This window comes from Carassius auratus, chromosome 4 (assembly GCF_003368295.1).
Source record: "Carassius auratus strain Wakin chromosome 4, ASM336829v1, whole genome shotgun sequence".
NCBI classification, from domain to species: Eukaryota; Metazoa; Chordata; class Actinopteri; order Cypriniformes; family Cyprinidae; genus Carassius; species Carassius auratus.
Window position 1 is genome coordinate 8,854,920 of NC_039246.1, and position 18,974 is coordinate 8,873,893.

At 35.8% G+C, this 18,974-nt stretch overlaps 1 protein-coding gene across 2 annotated transcripts; it reads right to left on the reverse strand.

Annotated features, from left to right (window-relative positions):
* Window positions 1-885: 885 nt before the first annotated feature.
* LOC113058093 (tetraspanin-12-like) lies at window positions 886-16,030 on the reverse strand. Of its 2 annotated transcripts, none has more exons than XM_026225787.1 (8): window positions 15,511-16,030; window positions 15,032-15,163; window positions 14,059-14,141; window positions 12,692-12,827; window positions 7,974-8,039; window positions 6,438-6,545; window positions 5,353-5,496; window positions 886-2,446 (listed from the first exon to the last, which is right to left on the reverse strand). In XM_026225787.1, exons 2-8 carry the CDS (start codon window positions 15,095-15,097, stop codon window positions 2,141-2,143), a joined length of 909 nt encoding a protein of 302 aa, XP_026081572.1. In that variant the 5' UTR covers window positions 15,098-15,163; window positions 15,511-16,030; the 3' UTR covers window positions 886-2,140. The 2 variants fall into 2 exon arrangements, with proteins under 2 accessions (XP_026081572.1, XP_026081576.1); XM_026225791.1 differs by having other exon boundaries at window positions 2,141-2,443; window positions 15,511-16,026.
* Between the last annotated feature and the right edge of the window lie 2,944 nt (window positions 16,031-18,974).

Here is an 18,974-nt window from a genome sequence, read left to right on the forward strand (position 1 = left end):
GTAATTAATGACAGAATTACAATTTTTGGTTGAACTAATCCTATAAGATCTTCTGAAAGAAATTCATTATGCCACTGCTTGAAATGTTTAGTGTTACAATGATGCATTAGTATGAAGAATACAGTGCAGTTTACAGTATTTTAGTGGTCTATTCAAACATAGCTTGTGTCTTTTTCCATGTGTCTACTTCCTCCCTCTCTAAGTGCACTATCCATTGAGATGTTTTATTCATTGCTTTACATCTGTTCAAATTCACGAAGCAGGCCAAAGCTAAATCCCTTCGCTTTCCCTCAGCCAAGGATGTCTCCCGTCAAGTCCAGAACGGGGCCAAAAATTCCTTCCATGTTTCCACCCAGTAGCACTTAAGCGTGACACCTCTGGAATGCTCACACTTACAAAAGAGCACTCTGCAGAAAATCAGCTCGATTCAGCGGAAGTGAATACGCAATAAAAAAAAACGGGCTCTACTTCATGCCTCAGTTGTTTGAAATGCACCGTTATGGTTGTTGCTAGGCATGAAATTGGTGAATTATCTGCCAGAGACATGTTAGTGAAATATGCTGGACCTTGCAGTGTTGACAAATGTTTGACCATTCATAAGGAATTTTAGGCCTTTAAAAATGTAACAGTTTTTTGAGTTTGCATTATAAAACGGTAGTTTGGAAACGTTACGAAACATGAAATCATAACTGACTATTTTTAGTGAATGTCCATTTCTTTTGATTATTTAAATGAAAACATATAGAATACTTATCCCTACACACACACACACACACACACACATATATGTATATATATTACACAATATATAGAATATGTTGTGTAATATAATATAAAAGAATAAAATTAAAATCATCTGTACTATTTATTTTTTTTAATCTTTTTTTATCCCTAAACCTGTTGGTGTTCAAGATCTTCCATAATTTTCTCCTTTGACTCATCTATTATTTAAAAATCAGGGTACACATTATGTTGGCTGAAATGTCACTTGTCTATGAACAAACACACACAGGTTTTGAGTAACACCATCTCGTCGTGTTTAATGTCCTGATTCACATGCAAAAGGTTTCTCAAACTTTCAGCAGAGTTTAATCCTATTATAACCTATTTTTTGTGCAGACTACTGCATAGAAAAGTATTACTACTTTTGAGATCCAAAACACTCATTAATGCACCAGTCCATATGAAACAAATCACAGAGCTGTTAAATTAAGACATGAAAACCCGCTCAAATTTATCCTAGCATCTTCATAATGAGCTTTTAGCAGCAACGTCATTCATTCCAACTGAAAAATCTCATTAGGACTCAAACTTGTGTGTGTTTCTTTGTGTGCATGTGTGTGTGTGTGTGTGTGTGTATACACAATGTATTTTTCCTTTCCTTTATGACTGGCAGATTTCACAATATGAACTGGTTGAGAAAAGCCAAAGCAAACTGTTTATGTTTTGCATGTCACACTCTATATCTTAGACAAAATTGTCATGAATGCTTATTTAAATGAATATGAATGTTTAAACAAACATTTAAATAGTACCACACAAACCTTTGCGCTAGTGAAGAAAACAAGTCGGAGTGTTTGAAGTCTGTCATAGCTTGGTGAAAGAAGGAATTAGTACATTTTTCTGAACAAACTTGAGGTAAATTCTGAACACAGTGTGAAGTGAAGGTTAAACGATTGCCAATTTTGGACTAAGATAAAATCAATTTTTTACAATTCTTGTCTCACATGGCAAAGTAGTGGCTAAAATCACCAGGTTTGCAACTATGTCAGTGTAAGTGATGACGGGATATTTCACTGAGAGGAAATAAGATTTAAGTGAAAATGGTTCACTCTAGAAACCTCCCTCTGGAGAATTCAAGTCCGTAGAGACAGAGGCAATGGCTTTATTTAGGAAGAACCCAGTAAATCCTCTTCATCTTCTATGTGATGTCCACAAAAAGCCACTTTATCCACAGGTATATAAAGTTTTCTATAAAACTGTTCACACTGCCTAAATCTTGTTATCCGGGCACACAGAACTACTTCACATTCCACAAGGTCCATTTTCTGGTCCAGTTCACTGCTGTCCAATCCATTCAGTGTCATTTTTAGTGTCTCCGCAGTGTTGAAGTAGCCGATGGGTCACCATGAAGTCACTGCTAGGAAAGCTGCTCCATCTCAAACTGGGTGTGTCCATTAGCAGGCGTGTTGGCCCAGGCCTCAGGGGCTCGTGAATGTGAGTGTCGGGGCTTCTGAGCGTCTTCTGCGGGGCAGTGCGTTTGGATCAAAGCATCCGGGGATGCTGGGTCAGGTGGTTTGTGGTCGTAATAGAGGGCCCATAGCAGTGTCACAGTCAACGTCATGGCTAGGATCTGAGCCACGCCGATTGACACGCCCAAGAACCTCAACACCTGCAGCTGCTTCGTGCCCCGGATAAAACTGTAGATCTTGGGTCCACAACCCTGTTGAAAACAAATTCAGTAAATGTCAACCCTTGTTCATTTCTTAATGCATGTTTCTAGGTTGGATAATTCTAACAAACTAAAGTGATGAAAATATGGTGTCACTGATTACTTTTGTCTCTCTTTAAATCTCGTATTTGTGGCACATTTCTCTAAAGTTGTAATTTTTTATTTAAATTAATATTTATTTTTAAATTGTACTTTTTAATTACTATTTTTTACGTTTTTACATTTATTTGTATTTATTTAATTTTACTATTTTTTATTTAATTTTATAGGTGTTCTTTAATTATCATCACATCTTGGCCAGAGCACTCTTGAAAAATCAGTTTTCATTGTTTCTTTCCTGGTTTAACGAATCTCTAAAAATGCTATTCCGAAAAGAAAAAAAGGAACTCTTATTTTGAAACTTCTTTTCCCTTGACATCAGGCCTTGCTAGTTTTAGATTCTGGTATCAGTGGTGGCTATTTAGGCACAGTTTACACAAATTAGCATAAGCTACATTATTAGTCTAGCCACATTATGGTGCATTATAACTACTTTTCACCATTCAATCAATTCCCAAAGGATAAAATTTCTCAGTTTCAGTCAGAAATTGTTCAGAAGAATGCATTTAGACTGATTTTAATATGTTAGGCCAATCAAACAATACAGAAGGTGCAAAAAGCTCAACATTTAACCTTCTAATGTCTCACTATAGTTGTCTTTTCACATTAAACTAGTACATGAAAAAGTATAAAAAAAAAAATAAAAAAAAATCACACTTCCGCTTTAACAGGTTGTTTTCATGTAACTCTTTCCTACATTTCTGCCAGCACAACATCTGCCACACAAATATCCGAGCAATGTGACACATTCATCCGCTCGCGTGCATGCCTGTGTGTTTGGGGTATTTCCTATGCTGAATTGTGGAAGGCCAGGTAAACTATTTCCTGTTAGTGAGGGATTTATACTGTGGAGTAATTCCCCAGTCATCCACTCAGAAAGAGAGACAGAGACAGGAAGTGGGTGAGGATCAGTCTCCACACCCTCAGTCCTTCACTCCTGACTCTCCCTCTAGTGATCAACGTTCCTGTCTTATTCAACAAAGCCCTGCTTTCACTCTTCTGCTGTGGGATCTGTCTGAAAGGCTGAGCTCTGCTGGCTGCTTTACCACAAACACACTGTGTTTATTATGTGTACAATATTATGGATAAAAAATTAGCCTCTTTTCCTGAAGCCTGAACAAAGGCAGCAGATATGCATGTATAACAGGGTTGGGCTATCTATCTATCTATCTGTCTGTCTGTCTGTCTGTCTGTCTGTCTGTGTCTATCTATCTATCTATCTATCTATCTATCTATCTATCTATCTATCTATCTATCTGTGTCTATCTATCTATCTATCTATCTATCTATCTATCTATCTATCTATCTATCTATCTATCTATCTATCTATGTCTATCTATCTATCTATCTATCTATCTATCTATCTATCTATCTATCTATCTATCTATCTATCTATCTATCTGTCTGTCTCTCTGTGTCTATCTATCTATCTATCTATCTATCTATCTATCTATCTATCTATCTATCTATCTATCTGCCTGCCTGCCAGCCTGTCTGTCTGTCTGTCTGTCTGTCTGTTTGCCTGTCTGTCTGTCTTTCTGTCTATCTGTCTGTCGTTCTGTATGTCTATCTGTCTGTCTATCTATCTATCTGCCTGCCTGCCAGCCTGTCTGTCTGTCTGTCTGTCTGTCTGTCTGTCTGTCTGTCTGTCTGTCTGTCTGTTTGTCTGTCTGTCTGTCTTTCTGTCTGTCTATCTGTCTGTCGTTCTGTATGTCTATCTGTCTATCTATCTATCTGCCTGCCTGCCAGCCTGTCTGTCTGTCTGTCTGTCTGTATGTCTGTCTTTCTGTCTGTCTATCTGTCTGTCGTTCTGTCTCTCTATCTGTCTGTCTAAACTCATTTTATCTCATTTTATCTTAAGCTCCAAACTTCAAAACTTTTTAAACCTTTTCCAAACCTTTCAAAGACTGAACTAGAGTGTGGCAGACGAGTCACAGACAGGGCATTTGAAGAGCAGGGGGTTGGATGAGACACTGTGTGTTTTGGTACTCAACACACAGGTGCGTCTCTGCGCTACGTGACTGACTTTAATTGCACTGCTGGAGTCTCTCAACACTCACTGGCAACACAGCTTGATTAAACACACGCTCAGCAGGTGAGTGAATCTCTCCACTGTCTGGCCTCATTTTTACAAAGTCAACGGCAAAGTCATGTTTTAATTAGGGCCATCAATCAATTAAAATGTTAATCAAATAACTACATGCAATTCCACAAATATCAATATTTGCAGAGAAGCTCTCAAAATGAAGATGCCATTTTTGTGACCGATGAGTAAATCAATGAATAGACATTGCAAGAAATGGTTAAGAAGTCAGTTTGGTTTTCTTTTGATTTCCATTTTATTGAAACTATGTATTACTAACCAATGGTCCACCAAAAATTCATTTCTCAATTTTATCTATCTGTCCAGGTTAGAGTTCACAAAGTTTTTGTTTGTATACATTTGCAGATGAGCATCTTTGGCAGTTGCGCCATGACTTTCACGAGACACCACTGGACCACATAAGAAGTACTTATGTGAGTACATCAATACTTTTTTATTATTAAAATAATAAATAGTGATTTATCTTCACTTCAACATTTAACCGTCTTGCCAAAAGTCTAAACAATTTCAAACCTATATTGGACTAATCAAAACAACTGGTATATATTGATTAAACAGATATATTTACTCATTATAAGAGGTTTTGTAATCTTAATTATTCTGATAATAATAATAATAAAACAACAAAATCATCAACCCTATTTGGCCTAGAGGAATAATAAAAAAATCTGGGTTTATAACATCAAAATAAGCTCACCTCCTGGTAAAGGTCACTGAGGTCATTGTAGTGGGCATGGCGGGCACATCCTGGATACTGATTGGAGCAGCAGGAGTCAGGTGGCCACTCCATTTCTGTCATTTCCAGCCAGTCAGTGAAGTAGATCACTCCACAACACTTCAGCTGTAAGACAGGCTTGAAAATTCAGCCTAGTCTCATTGTCTATATGTAGGCAATACGTGACATTTACAAGCACAAAACTAACATTTTTGTGCGTTTTTATTGATGCTGAAACATATAATTTAGATGTATTTCAATGTTTAAAATGTACAATGTACGTATTTTTAGCTAAAAAATGTTAAATATTTACGTATCTCTTATATAATAAAATTTAAATTTAATTTAATTTAATTTAATTTAATTTAATTTAATTTAATTTAATTATAAAGATATTCACATCATTGCATTTTTTTCATTTTATCAATAAGCGATTTAGATTTTTACACCCCTTAACCTACCCCACACTTAAACCTACCCATTTTATAGCAAATATGCATTTTTATAATTTTACCAATAAGTGATTTAGATTTTTAGAACACTTAACTTATCCCTCAAACCTAAACCTAGCAATAAAATTTCATAAAATTACATATCAATTACAATGACACCATATTGGAAAATTTGTAATTGACAGTGATGTTTTCATAATATTTGCATTCTGAATTCCAATTGGCCTGTGTATTCCTTGTGCTGGTTCAAAATCCTATTTCATATAACTGTATATTAACATTAACATTTATACATTAAGTAGACACTTTTATCTGCAGCAATAAACAAACAAAAGCTATTTATCAAAGAACCAAGAATATTCATAATATACAATGGCAGGTTTATAAGACAACTAGACTAAAAAGAAAGCTATAGAACAAATGCAAAAAAAGAAAAAAAAGACAATTATTTGTCCTTTTCAAGATCAGATTTCACACTGACTACGGTAAATGGCTTTGTTAAGCATTTTCACTTTCAGTGACAACACTACAATTACTTAACAACATCAGATGTCGCATTGCGGCTGGTTAGGTGTTAGACAAGGTGCTATCCTGCTGATGATTTTGACCTCTCACCTCTGTTTGTATAGAGTTCCAGGCATGTGTGAGCCACTGGTAGCGCTGCAGGCCGAAATGAGGCATACGTGACTTCAGACTTATCATATCAGACCTCTGTACCATAGGCTGATGAGAGAAAGAGATGGGGAGTTATTTTCATAAAGAAATCATTTTACAGTTTTATAAGCCTTCTAACTTTCCCTTGTGATTCTGTAATGACATAAAAGCAATTCCCCAAATGCTCAGTAATTATGTTTTCTAAATAACAAAAACAATGTTTGTTATTTCCAGGCAGTTTAAAGGACCATCCACATGCCCACACTTCCAATTTTAGGCTCTCTTATGACCAGTTTATTGGTTAGTTATGAAATGCCCTAATCACAAGTGTGTGTGCAAGTGTTATTTATATACTAGTTGGCATTTTACAGTTCAGTCTCCATGAGACACTTCTGTTTTCACAACTCGGAAATCATTGTGAGGGGCATATGATAAGTACCCATGATGCCCAGGGCTAGATGTGTCATCTCAGCTGAACAGGCTAAAGCTTGTCAGTTTAAAGTCAACATGAAATTACAATTGACTAATATACTTTATTCATACATATTTCTGGCCTTATTGTGAGTAATTCAAGACTGCATGTTATTCTAAAGAAAAATAAAACCATAATAGCATGCCACATTAAACCTTTAAAATGAATTTCCTTTTGTTAATAATAAGTTTTCCAATGATAATAATAAATTATTTATATTTTTCTTGACTGCATAATTTGCAGTGGCTGGCAATATTATATTTTTATTTTTTATTTAATTTTTTCAAAAATGCTGGCAGGGAAAGAGTAAAAAATTACACATTTAGGAAATAAGGTGGGTTGCGAATGTGATTGCAATTTTGGCTTTAAGCCAAGGAAAGTTGGAGTGCATACACTGTTGATATAATTGCTAACATGTAACCAGGCCAGGTGCTTTGCAGTAAACAAGCTCATTGTCCACCCGCTCACACACAGGGGTCACATTAGGCCACAACAACACAATAGGACCATCAAGCCCAACAAAGGTTTTTAGGTTGTTGATAAGAGCACGTCTTCAAGCAGTAGTTGTGTATGTCTGAATGAGAAAAGCTAGATTAAAGCCAGGTGTGTGTGATCTCTTCTCCTGGAGGTGCGCCTTATCTCACGTATCCCTGGGCTAACAGAAGCAGATGCTACCTGCAATCCATTTTCCACTTCGCCGATTAAATCTTTTAGTCCGCACAGGTTTCTGTAAGGGCTGATGCTAATCTTGCTTCAAGAGCCAACCACAGCATTTACATAGATGACTCCACCCGCCATCCGCACATTAATAAATGTAAACTCTCCGCTTATTATTACTCCCCCAAAAGGAAATGTGCTAGAGCCGGGCTTTTGAAGTCATAATAGTTAAGATTAGATCGTAAGCAAGCGGCTTAGAAACTGGATCCTCATTCCGATGCTCCTGGGAACGGCCGTGTGGGGGCCATGTTGTTGACATGAAATAGAGGAAAGTGTAGGCATTCCTGTTTATTCATAGCATCACGCACCTCGTCGTACGTCCACACTCCGCTGGCCAGCTCCACGCAGAATATCACCATCAGACTGCCGAAATACTGCGAACGCACACACAGATGAAGACAGTTTGGTTAAATATATCTTTTGAAACAATAGGGCAGAAAAAAGGTGTTGATGATCACACATGGAGAAATAAGAGCAAATGTGTGTGTGTGTGTGTTCACATTTGCTGGGATCTGAGGTCTGGTTTGTCGCTTTTCGGAGTTTTGCGTAACTCTGACAGGCTGTGTTCAGAATAGCATACTAGGCATACTATTTGATGCAGTAGGTATACTGTGCAAAATATGCAAATATAACAGAGCATACTGCATCTAATCATACAATCCACTTGACATAACCTTCCAGGTATTAAATTATCACAATTCCAATTCAAGATGAAACTAGTTTTTTTTTTAATAATTGTTTTTTCTTCTTCTCATTAATCTTATTTGTTTTAGTATTGATATAAAATATACATTAAAATTATATATATATATATATATATATATATATATATATATATATATAAAATACATAATTAAAATGTATATTTTGTATCAATACTAAAACAAAAAAAACTAATTTTATTTACATTTATTTATAATTTAAAGTGTATATTTAATATAAACACACACACACACACATATATATAATTTTTTTTACTTTTAACTTAATTTCCCCCGTATTATTTAAAAAATATAGTATGCAGTATGGATGCCCAGAATGAATGGAACAAAAGAGAATCAAAATTCCAAAAAGATGTTTTTTTTTGCATGCACAGATTGAGTCTTTAGGTCCCTGTGAACTAACACATCGAGCTCATCTCCTTCGGTTCTGTCTTTCTCAGAATCTCTTTAACATGAACATAGTTCCCCTCTGTTGAGCACACACTTTGAGAGAGATTATCAAGATGAATGACAGTGTTAGGAGCCGTATTCAGAGCAGACCCCCGTCTGACAGCTTGTTTATTTGGGAGACTCTAAATATTTGTGGCTGTTCTACTGCTGTGTTAGCATTTCAGTCCTGTGGTCTGTCTGATGCCTGTCTCGAAAAAATGACAACCTTTTCTCTTCACATTCTTCCCAGCTAATATCTGCCGTTCACATATGTCCAGTGTGAACTCGTAACCTCTGGAAGTTCCCAACAAGCTGGCTCATCTGCAAACACGCACATATATTTCTCAGGGTAAGAGAGGTTACATTCTCTCGCCGACCTCTCGCTTTATTGATTTGTTGAGAGTTTTACTTTTCCTCTTACACACTCACACATTTTTTTGGCTGTTACAGAAAACAGGACATGTCGAAATGGATGGATTTCCTTTTCACCGGAACAATTTACACCCCCTTTATCACTTAGTCATGCAAACAGAACGAGAGCGAGTCCATTATAAAGTCGTATCAGATTTGTTTTGACAGATGGCTACTGTTAATGTCATTAAACTGCTGCTTTTGGGGTTTGCTTACGGTTAAGAGATTTGAACAGACTGTGCTGTGGACATGAATGACAAATGATGTGATTTATGGAGGAGAGATGTGCTATTACTTTTTAAGCTTTTAGGGATGCACAGCTAAACACAGTTGAACATTATCAACTTCATCCATATTGATTGATACTGGATATTTAAGACCACACATCAGCTGGACAGACTTACAGAAATGTACGTTATTATAATATAAGCAACATTTTTCATCTAAAAATTTAACTCCAATATATGCATATGCTATAAGGTCAGCCACAAAAATAACTTTGTCCTTACTTTTTCATTGTAAATTTTTCACTGCGTTTTGAATAAGGTTTTTTTTTTTTCATGTCAGATTTGCTGATCTGAAATGATGAATGTTGGTCTTGGCAAAATAGTGTTAAAAAATTTTTAAAACACTAATAATTTAATAAAACTTGTAGCATTTAAAATAATAGATTTTTAGCTATTTATTGTAAATTTATTTAAATAAAAGTACAGTGAAAAAATAAATCATATGTATTAACAAAACTGGTTTTAAAGGTGTTCTTATTTATTTTAATAATTTCTTTTTTTACATTTATATACTGGTATAAAATATACTTTTCTATTATTTTCTATTATAATATTTGAAGAAAAAAAAATATATATATATGTTTTTTAAAACAAGATAAAACTGAACAATTTATTAATCTTATTGCAACTTCTATATATTTTTTTCTTTCTACATTCTGGCCTTTTGTCTACAATGAGACAATGAGTTTTTTGTCTTAAGTGGATATACAGAACAAGATTTTTTGCTTTGTAGTGTTATTTAAAATAGATGAGGTATTAAAAAATGACGATGCATGTTTATTCATGTGACTTATGCATATATATATCGTTTACCAGCATTGTTGTGCCTGCTCACGTTAATATTGTTCCTAAAGATGAATGTTACTTTTCATATTCTGTCATATTCCTGCAAAAGATGAGAGAATAAATACTTGCAATTGCTGTCAAACCACAACAAGTTAATAACGGTTTTAGAGTTTTTAAACCATATGGAATGATAATTTTGGATTAATGTGGACATTTCTTGCTACTGTATGTACTGATGTTTAATATGAAGCTCTCTCTGCTCTCATGTTCTCCCGGTTGCCTTCTTTTCTTTGACAGGCTAAAGAGTGTGTGAGAGCGTTTGAGTTAATGTGTGTGTGTCGCAGCACTCGGTGAGAGCGCGGCTCGTGAATAGAGTGACCACGTAACCCAAGCGCCTCTCCTCTCTTCATGTCTTCCCGCTCTCCTCCTGGGTTGGTTTACCTATTGTATCTCAGCCAGATAATATTGTTTGTCGCCGAGCCGCTGGGTAACACAAGCCCACCGGGATGAATGGAGACCCAGAGAGAGGAGGAGGAGGAGGGAGAGAGATGGGCCAAGGAGTCCCAGAAAACAGGCCCTCAGTCTGGGTCAGCAGACGGGAACCCCACACACCTGGGACAGAGAGCCACAAAACAGCCCTCTGCCGATAGACGCTCTCTTTAAAATCTTCCTTTTCTGTTCCATGTCAAATGGGTTTGTAAGTAACTACATACAGTACAATACACCAGCGAGTAAAAGATGACAGATTTTCATTTTTTAGGTGGACTGTCATTTTAAAGTATGAAAAACAGCCCGTTTTATTCAAAGGGTCAGATGGAGGGTGGATTTCCTTCCTGGCCAAATCATGTATATCATCTGTGCTAACAGCCTGTCAAGATCTTGCAATTTCACAAGTCATAATGTCACCAACATATCCGTCTAAACACACAAAAAACTCTCACAATGGATATAACTATGTGCCCTCTATTTGGCTCTCCTAGACAGTTCATCATGTTGAGTGATGTGCAGTGCTTACACATTACTGCTGTCTAACTCTTTGTCTCAGAGACGCAGGAGCTTCACGGCCTCCATAACCTTTAGAGTAAGTTACTACACGTGTCTGATGTGGTTATTATCATCTGACACACACACATAATGATGAGCATAACTAGTCGCAGGGTGCACCGTGACATCTAATATAAGAAAGATATGGCCTTGTAGAATACCAATGTAGCTCTGAGATGAGTGACACTAGTTTTAAACACACGTCTGCAGTGGAGTCAAAACTGCATGACACTGCATAAACACTGCATTTAACTTCTTTAATAAGACATATTTTCAAGTGAAAAACAATATTTGGTGGGAAATAACAGTGGCAGGACTTAAGCATTTCCATCGGGATTTGATTAGAATATGATTGTCATGCTGTTAACATTTTCTGACCACAAGTCTTTTGTTAAATCAGTATAAACAGTTATGGCAAAATATGGCCGATTTTAATGTCATGGTGTTTTTAAAGTCAACATACTGACCCATTATTGCATGTTGCACAGCTCACTGTGCATGATTAATAATAACATGTTATTCCAGAAAAGCAAAAACATTTGTCTGAAAAAATAACTAAAAAAGTTATAATTAAACACTACTAGTTCTAGTACTACTAATAATTTAAATTAATATTAATGAATAAAAAAAAATAACTTTTTACTTTTTGCATTACTTTTATACATTATATACATACACACATACATACACATGTCTAAAAAGTGTAAATAATATATAAATAAAATTTATATATTACTTAAAACATTTATATAATTAAGTATTCATAAAAATAAAAAAATAAACTATAATAATAATAATAAAAACATGGATATATTTCTGTGTTCCACATCAGATTTAAAAACAAAATGAACTTTCAATTTCAGCAAATTAACAGTGAGCAGTTTGGACATTTTTAATTACCCTTTTCTAAATAGAGTTTCATTAACTTTTTTTAATTTACTCGGACTCTGAAACAACTTTTTTCTGCTGACATCATCAAGGTGCTTACTGTATGTTTTAACTACCTGATTCCATTTTCCTATATAAAGGCCACTTTTCACAATCCAATCTGTTACCAGTGAAAAAACATTACACGATTAAATGGTTGAGGAAGACTATAAGGATGTGCTGTCTCTCTCTACTCCCCTCTAGTGTATGAAGTGAAGACACAGCGGTCTCGGAGGGGATGCGTGGATAAAGAAAGCATTTTTTATTGGAATCTGGTTGGAGGGTGGTTAGGGTCAACAACGTCACTGCCAGCTAAACTTAAAATATTCTCGGTACACAAAACCACACACATTCCAAACCACACAATGTTCCTGCTGTCCTCGTCTTTTGTTTTTTTTTTTTCTTCCCAGTTCTACTTACCCAAGACAGTAGGAGCAGATTGCACTTGAGTGTGCCGCAGTATCCCACCATAGCCACGATGATTAGAAAACAGCACACGGTGATGACGACAGGATGGACGACGGGGGAGTATGTGAGAACGGCTGCCTCCTCCAGTCTGAAGGAGAGAGAGAGAGAGAGAGAGAGAGAGAGGAAGAGTCATTTCTTGGCGTGCATTTTGTTTATTTATCCGTCCATCCTGCTTACTAGTCTCTTCCTCCTCTCATAGGGCAGCATATTTGAGTAATACACCAGTTGCAAATAAACTGTGATTATACTCTGTAGGAATGCAAGCTCTCTCTCTCTTCCTGTTTCTTGCTGTCTCTACTTTTGTTTGGCTTTCTTTTGCTTCAGTCCTCTAAGATGCAACATTGTTTTTAAGATTCAATGCTACATTTTTAAGGAATTATCTAGGGGTAATAATTTGATATACATATAAGTATATATATATATATATATATATATATATATATATATATATATATATATATATATATATATGTGTGTGTGTGTGTGTGTGTGTGTGTGTGTGTGTGTGTGTGTGTGTGCATGTAAAATGCATGTACATGTATAATATATATTAATAATGTATACACAAATATGAATATGGATAAAAGTTATCCAGTATATATATATCAAAAGAAAAAAAACTATAATATATTTTTATTATATTTTTAATATAATACAATTATTACAAAAAAAAATAATTGCTGCTGAGCTTAATTTACACTGAATATTTCTAAATATCTAACTAAGGATCAAGCATATCTCTACTATGTTTTGATATTCTACTTTACAGTCATGGAAGAAGGGCTGATGCAGCATGTTACTGCAGTGCAACTCTGGAAACATATTCATTGTGTACAATCAGGTTTTAACACAATTTTCTCTCTGTTGATTCCCATTCCTGTCATGAAGTGAGCCACAGAGCACTCAGTAACTGCTCAAATTATAATACACACATTGGTGATAAATTGCTTTTCATCAACACTAATTAGATATCACTCGCCTCCAGGATAATATTGATACTTTTGGGATATTTCTTCCAATTTTAATATGTTTTCCTTTATTGCTTGAAAGGAGTTGGGGGAAAAAAAACTCTACACAATTACAAAACATACACAAATGAATGGTTGTCAACCCAGTCCCATGTCTCAACTGGCAAATTTATCTGATTTCTTCCCCAAAACTGCACACCTCATTCATGCTTGTAATTACTTCATAAGCTCAAGGCAATTTGATCCAGAGTGGCTGAAAAATGGGAAAACAGTAAATTAGACCTTTACATGGACCGTTGCCCCGGATGAAAGGATTTCACGGCCCACACCTGTCCATCTGCTACCACTCACCTGGTGTCAGCGGTTAAGGTGAGCACATTGTTCAGGTGATCCCTGAGGCAGGCGGACACTCCCAGCACACACAGGGCCATAAGCTTGGGGGGGAAAAGAGAAGAAAAGGTACTTGAGCCACAATTGAATATGGAAATCCTTATTTTTGAAAAAGATAATACAAGCAAAAAAACAAAAACATTCCTCCCCGAAAAGTTTGGTTTTTGTTTTAATATTTGTTTCAAGATTGAATCTATTATATATTATATTGTTATCACTTTACAATAAGGTCCTATTATGTCACGTTAATGCAACGTTTGATTTTATAATGTATTAATATACACTGAAATTAAGATATGAGATCAATAATTTTTTTTTAATTGTTAACTAGTTTTAATTTCTTCTGGCTGCCAAATATTAGACTTCATACAGCCACTAAAAAATCACAGCTGGTTAAAAATGGCAAAGAAAATTGCTTACAGATGTAATTTGGTTTGATAGCATGCTGCTACAAAATTCATGCATTTTAGTTGTGGCTTAGTCTTTGGAGAATGTAGACAGGCAAAAAAGGTACATAACTGGACTAATAAACAAGCAAGCATTGCATGGATCTGTATTTGTGTTTTTGGTTGGCTTGGAAACCTATTTAGGAACAGAGCTATGTTTGACATGCTGCAATATTAGTGGCATGGGTTTAGTTTGCCCTACGCAGGCATTCTTGGTCTAAAAACACACCCTGGTGCTTATCACATTTAATTCCCTAAAAATAGCGCCTGGCAGAATGTGAGATGTGCGCCATTCGAGCATAGCTGGGATACAGGCTGCCCTCTACATGAAGATAACATAGGATGGGGAGGGAGGGAACACGGATAGCGCGTGTGTCGGAGAGTGAGTGGCTGTTGCGCGTCTTGGAGAGCGCAGAGCGCGCAGCAGCGGCGTGCCATGTAACGTGAGCGCTCGCCCAGCCACCTGCTCCGACTTGGACTCGTCTTACCCAGAAGAGAAAGTTGAGCGCGTAGAGCAGACAGCGCAGACACTTCACCGAATCCTCCCGGGCCATTCTGAGCGCACCAACTGCTCGCCAAAAGACCTCATTTTAACTTCTGCCACCACGGCACCATGACCGCTGCGGAGAAAAATCAGTTCGAAAATTGCGTAAAGCATTTTTAAAAGTTGAACAATCGTACAGCTAGCTTTTGATGTCATTTGGAACACATCGCTTCTGTACAAACCAGTCTAAATGGCTTTCTGGTCTTAACTGGTCTTCCACCCCACACTGAACTGTTGGCTCATTTTAAAGTGGTTTTGCACACCCAGCTAGCTAAAAATCATCTTAAGACTAGCTGGCTGAAGACCATCTTTGCCAGGCTGGAGACCAGCTAAGTGCATCCTAAAACAGTTAAGACCATCTGAAGACCAGTTTGGCCATTAGGCTGGTTTAAGATGTTTTTACAGAGATTTTTGAAATCATACCATATCATAAATCCTTGTGTGCGTTCAGTTCGCATCCAGAATGTCTTGAAATGGTGTTATAAATATCCGTGGGATGTTTAGGAAGAAACGTGGTTTTAAAAAGAGCAAGTTACAACTTCCTCCTCTCCAACGGTTATTAAACTCACTTTGACACTTTTCACAAAAAAAAAAAAAATAAAAAAAAAAATTAAAAAGCAATAAGAAAAAAAATCCCTGGCGTATCCAAAAGGAAAAAGAAAAACGTTTGCAAGGCACTACACAGACGAACCCTTTATATTTTGTCCAGCATGAAGTTGGAGGAAATCCTCAAACTTAGTTGCGCCTGCAATGAAAAAAATCATAATTATTATATTCCTAACGGAGCTGCGCGCAGCAGTCTGGCGTTTTCGCTGCGATCCATTCACGTCCACTGTCATTCAGGAGTTATATACTCTTTTCTTGTCAGGGCCAGCTGAGTGCACCTCGCCTTTCCACAAGTGTAGTGTTTAATTTGTGCTTGTAAAAGACTTTCAGTCCAAACGCGCGAGTGTCATCCGGAGCAGCGGTGCCTCCGGGTCCTAAAGGCAAAAACCTGGTCATCATATCCATCCCGATTATGGCAAGCCGTTTTAACACTTATGTATATGTAGACCAAAAAGTGTATATGTATGTACTATGGAAGCTAATTTACCCAACGGAATTAGGAAGAAAAAGTTAATTCCAACTTTTTATCTCACAATTCTGACTTTTTCGAAATATTACATTTGTTTATATCATACAAGTCAGACTTTAATATTACAGTCCTGAAATATAAACTCTGAAATGCAAGAATAGTGATATAAAACGTTGCAATTATCTTTTTTATTTTATTTTTTTTTATTTATTTTTTTTGCCATTGCATTCTATAACCTATGATTCAGATATCAACTATTCACTTCTAGTGAATATTTTAATTGTTGCTAACTATTCAACAGCTATATTTAATTTCAGTAACATAAACATTTTATGAAAAGATTAGTATTTGTTTTCTAGCTGCTATAACTCCCACATATGCCAGCTTTACTAATATTACATGCTCGTATGTTATAATCTAGTTTTATTTATATTTAAATAAAACATTCACTTGTTCATTTTACAATTATGTCATTTCTACTAAATAAAAAAATATTTCGTTTTTTGATAACAGAGTAGTAATACTATGAAGAGGAAAACATTGTCAATAAAGTATAGTTTCAAGGGCCTCATTTGTGAAACATACATACCATTAGATTTGATCCTAAAATCCATGAATTTCATCCCGTGTCAAAAGTGTGTGTGTGTGTGGGGGGGGGGGGTGTTGGAATTCATATATGTAAAAATTGACATACATTTTTTTTATGTATATTCAAAACAGTCCAACACTGTTTATTAAGGTGTAAAAGATGTAAAGATCACAAAATAATAATAATAATATGTGTTATTATGCACTCATTGTACTTGATTGGGCTTACTCATTTTTCTGTGCCTTATATTAATTCTAATCTGCCAGTCCACCCACTTAATCTGTTTCTATGCTCACAAATGCATGCATCAGCAGTGTTTGGCATGTATCCAGATCCCTGCCCCCAGGATATCATATGCCAGGGTGAAGAGGTCAGATCTGATGGGCGTATTATTGTCTTGAGAAAGTCTGTCACAATCTGCTATTATCTGGGGATGTGTTGATGAACATTACTATGCTGCAGCTATCCTGGTACTACTTTATATCAGAGTGTCCATGTAAATATCAGTTTGCAAAAGCAGTATAACTATAATAGCAGTATAAGTTTATTAACATTGGGCAAGGAAAAGACTTGCTCATTACATTGACTATAGACATGCATAGTTGTATACTACAGCACTTCTTCATTTAGTTCTCTCACAAAGAGGCCTATTCTAACACTTAGGGTTTCAATATTACATATTGTTAATAGTTGGGTTATTAAATATATTAATTGTTGAACATTTTATTTAATCCTTAAATAAAAAAAATCTAAGTAAAACGGTACTTTTGTTCACAAGCACATGGCATGTAAAACCAATAGAGTCTGCATTGTTTAATTTGAAACATCCTAACTGCTGACTGATTGATATTATTTGATATTCTTGTGTGCAAATATAGCACCAGGAAACTCAGATGAGAAGAAATATGAAAAGCCAACTAGAAATAGCTTTCAAACTGCCACAAATGCAGATGGAACAGTCATCAGAGGAGCCACATTTCCTGTTTATGAGCATATTTTTATTTGATCTAAATTGAGAGGTAGAATGTCAATTTGAGGAACACTTCTTGTCTACAACTGTGTGGTAATTTTGTCTAAAGAATAAATGGTTTTAATGGGATGTTTTATAAAAGCCTCCACCACGACTGCTCTAAATCATAACTGTCTACAATGAGCATGGGGTCAAACTGAGGCTTTTTCCTCTTAAGAAACAGTTGGGTAGTTACATTATCTTCCACTGGCCAGTTTCTAGTGGTATGTGTTCCCAAAGCCTCTTACACACAGACGGTTCCAAATTGTAACTGTCTAGAGCAAACGTCTGAACTGTCATCAGGCATTGCAGTCAGTGTTGCCCTCCAAAGGCCAAAACTGAAACCTGTCAAACGAGAGACTATACAGAGGTACAAGGGTTGTGTGTGTCCGATAACCATGATTAGGCAAAATTTAAAGAACATTAAATATTTTTTTCATGCTTAAGTAATACAATAATATTACTTAGTAACTGAAGAAAACGAATGGATAAAGATTTTGTTCAAAACTATTACTATTTTCTTAAGAAAATCTTGTTGAAAAATGTAATATAGAAAATTTTTATATTATAGAATTAGACTTTTTGATTTCATTATCATTATCAAAATATTAATATTAAATAATTAAATGTATGTATATATATTAGTATATATTAGTAATTTGAACTACTAATTTAGTCATGTTTATAGTATAATTATTACAAGGACAGTCGATCTTGACAGAAGGATTTCGGGTAATATTTCACACCAAAAACCAAACATACACACACACACACACACATATATATAGTACAGATCAAAAGTTTAGACACACCTTCTCATTCAAAGAGTTTTCTTTATTCTCATGACAATGAAAATTGTAGAGTCACACTGAAGGCATCAAGGGCTATTTGTCCAAGAAGGAGAGTGATGGGGTGCTGCGCCAGATGACCTGGCCTCCACAGTCACTGGACCTGAACCCAATCGAGATGGTTTAGGGGTGAGCTGGACTGTAGACAGAAGGCAAAAGGACCAACAAGTGCTAAGCATCTCTCGGGGAACTCCTTCAAGACTGTTGGAAGACCATTTCAGGTGAACACCTCTTGAAGCTCATCAAGAGAATGCCAAGAATGTGCAAAGCAGTAATCAAAACAAAAGCTGGCTACTTTGAAGAACCAAGAATATGACATATTTTCAGTTGTTTCACACTTTTTTGTTATGTATATAATTCCATATA

Excerpts from the sequence above, each read along its gene's own strand:
- LOC113058093 (XM_026225787.1), bottom strand. The coding sequence starts at position 15,097 with ATGGCCCGGGAGGATTCGGTGAAGTGTCTGCGCTGTCTGCTCTACGCG. Across the intron at positions 8,040-12,691 it reads ATCTGCTCCTACTGTCTTGG|TATTTCGGCAGTCTGATGGT; the intron begins GTAAGTAGAACT and ends GTGCGTTCGCAG. Across the intron at positions 6,546-7,973 it reads GAGTGTGGACGTACGACGAG|CCTATGGTACAGAGGTCTGA; the intron begins GTGCGTGATGCT and ends TTCTCTCATCAG.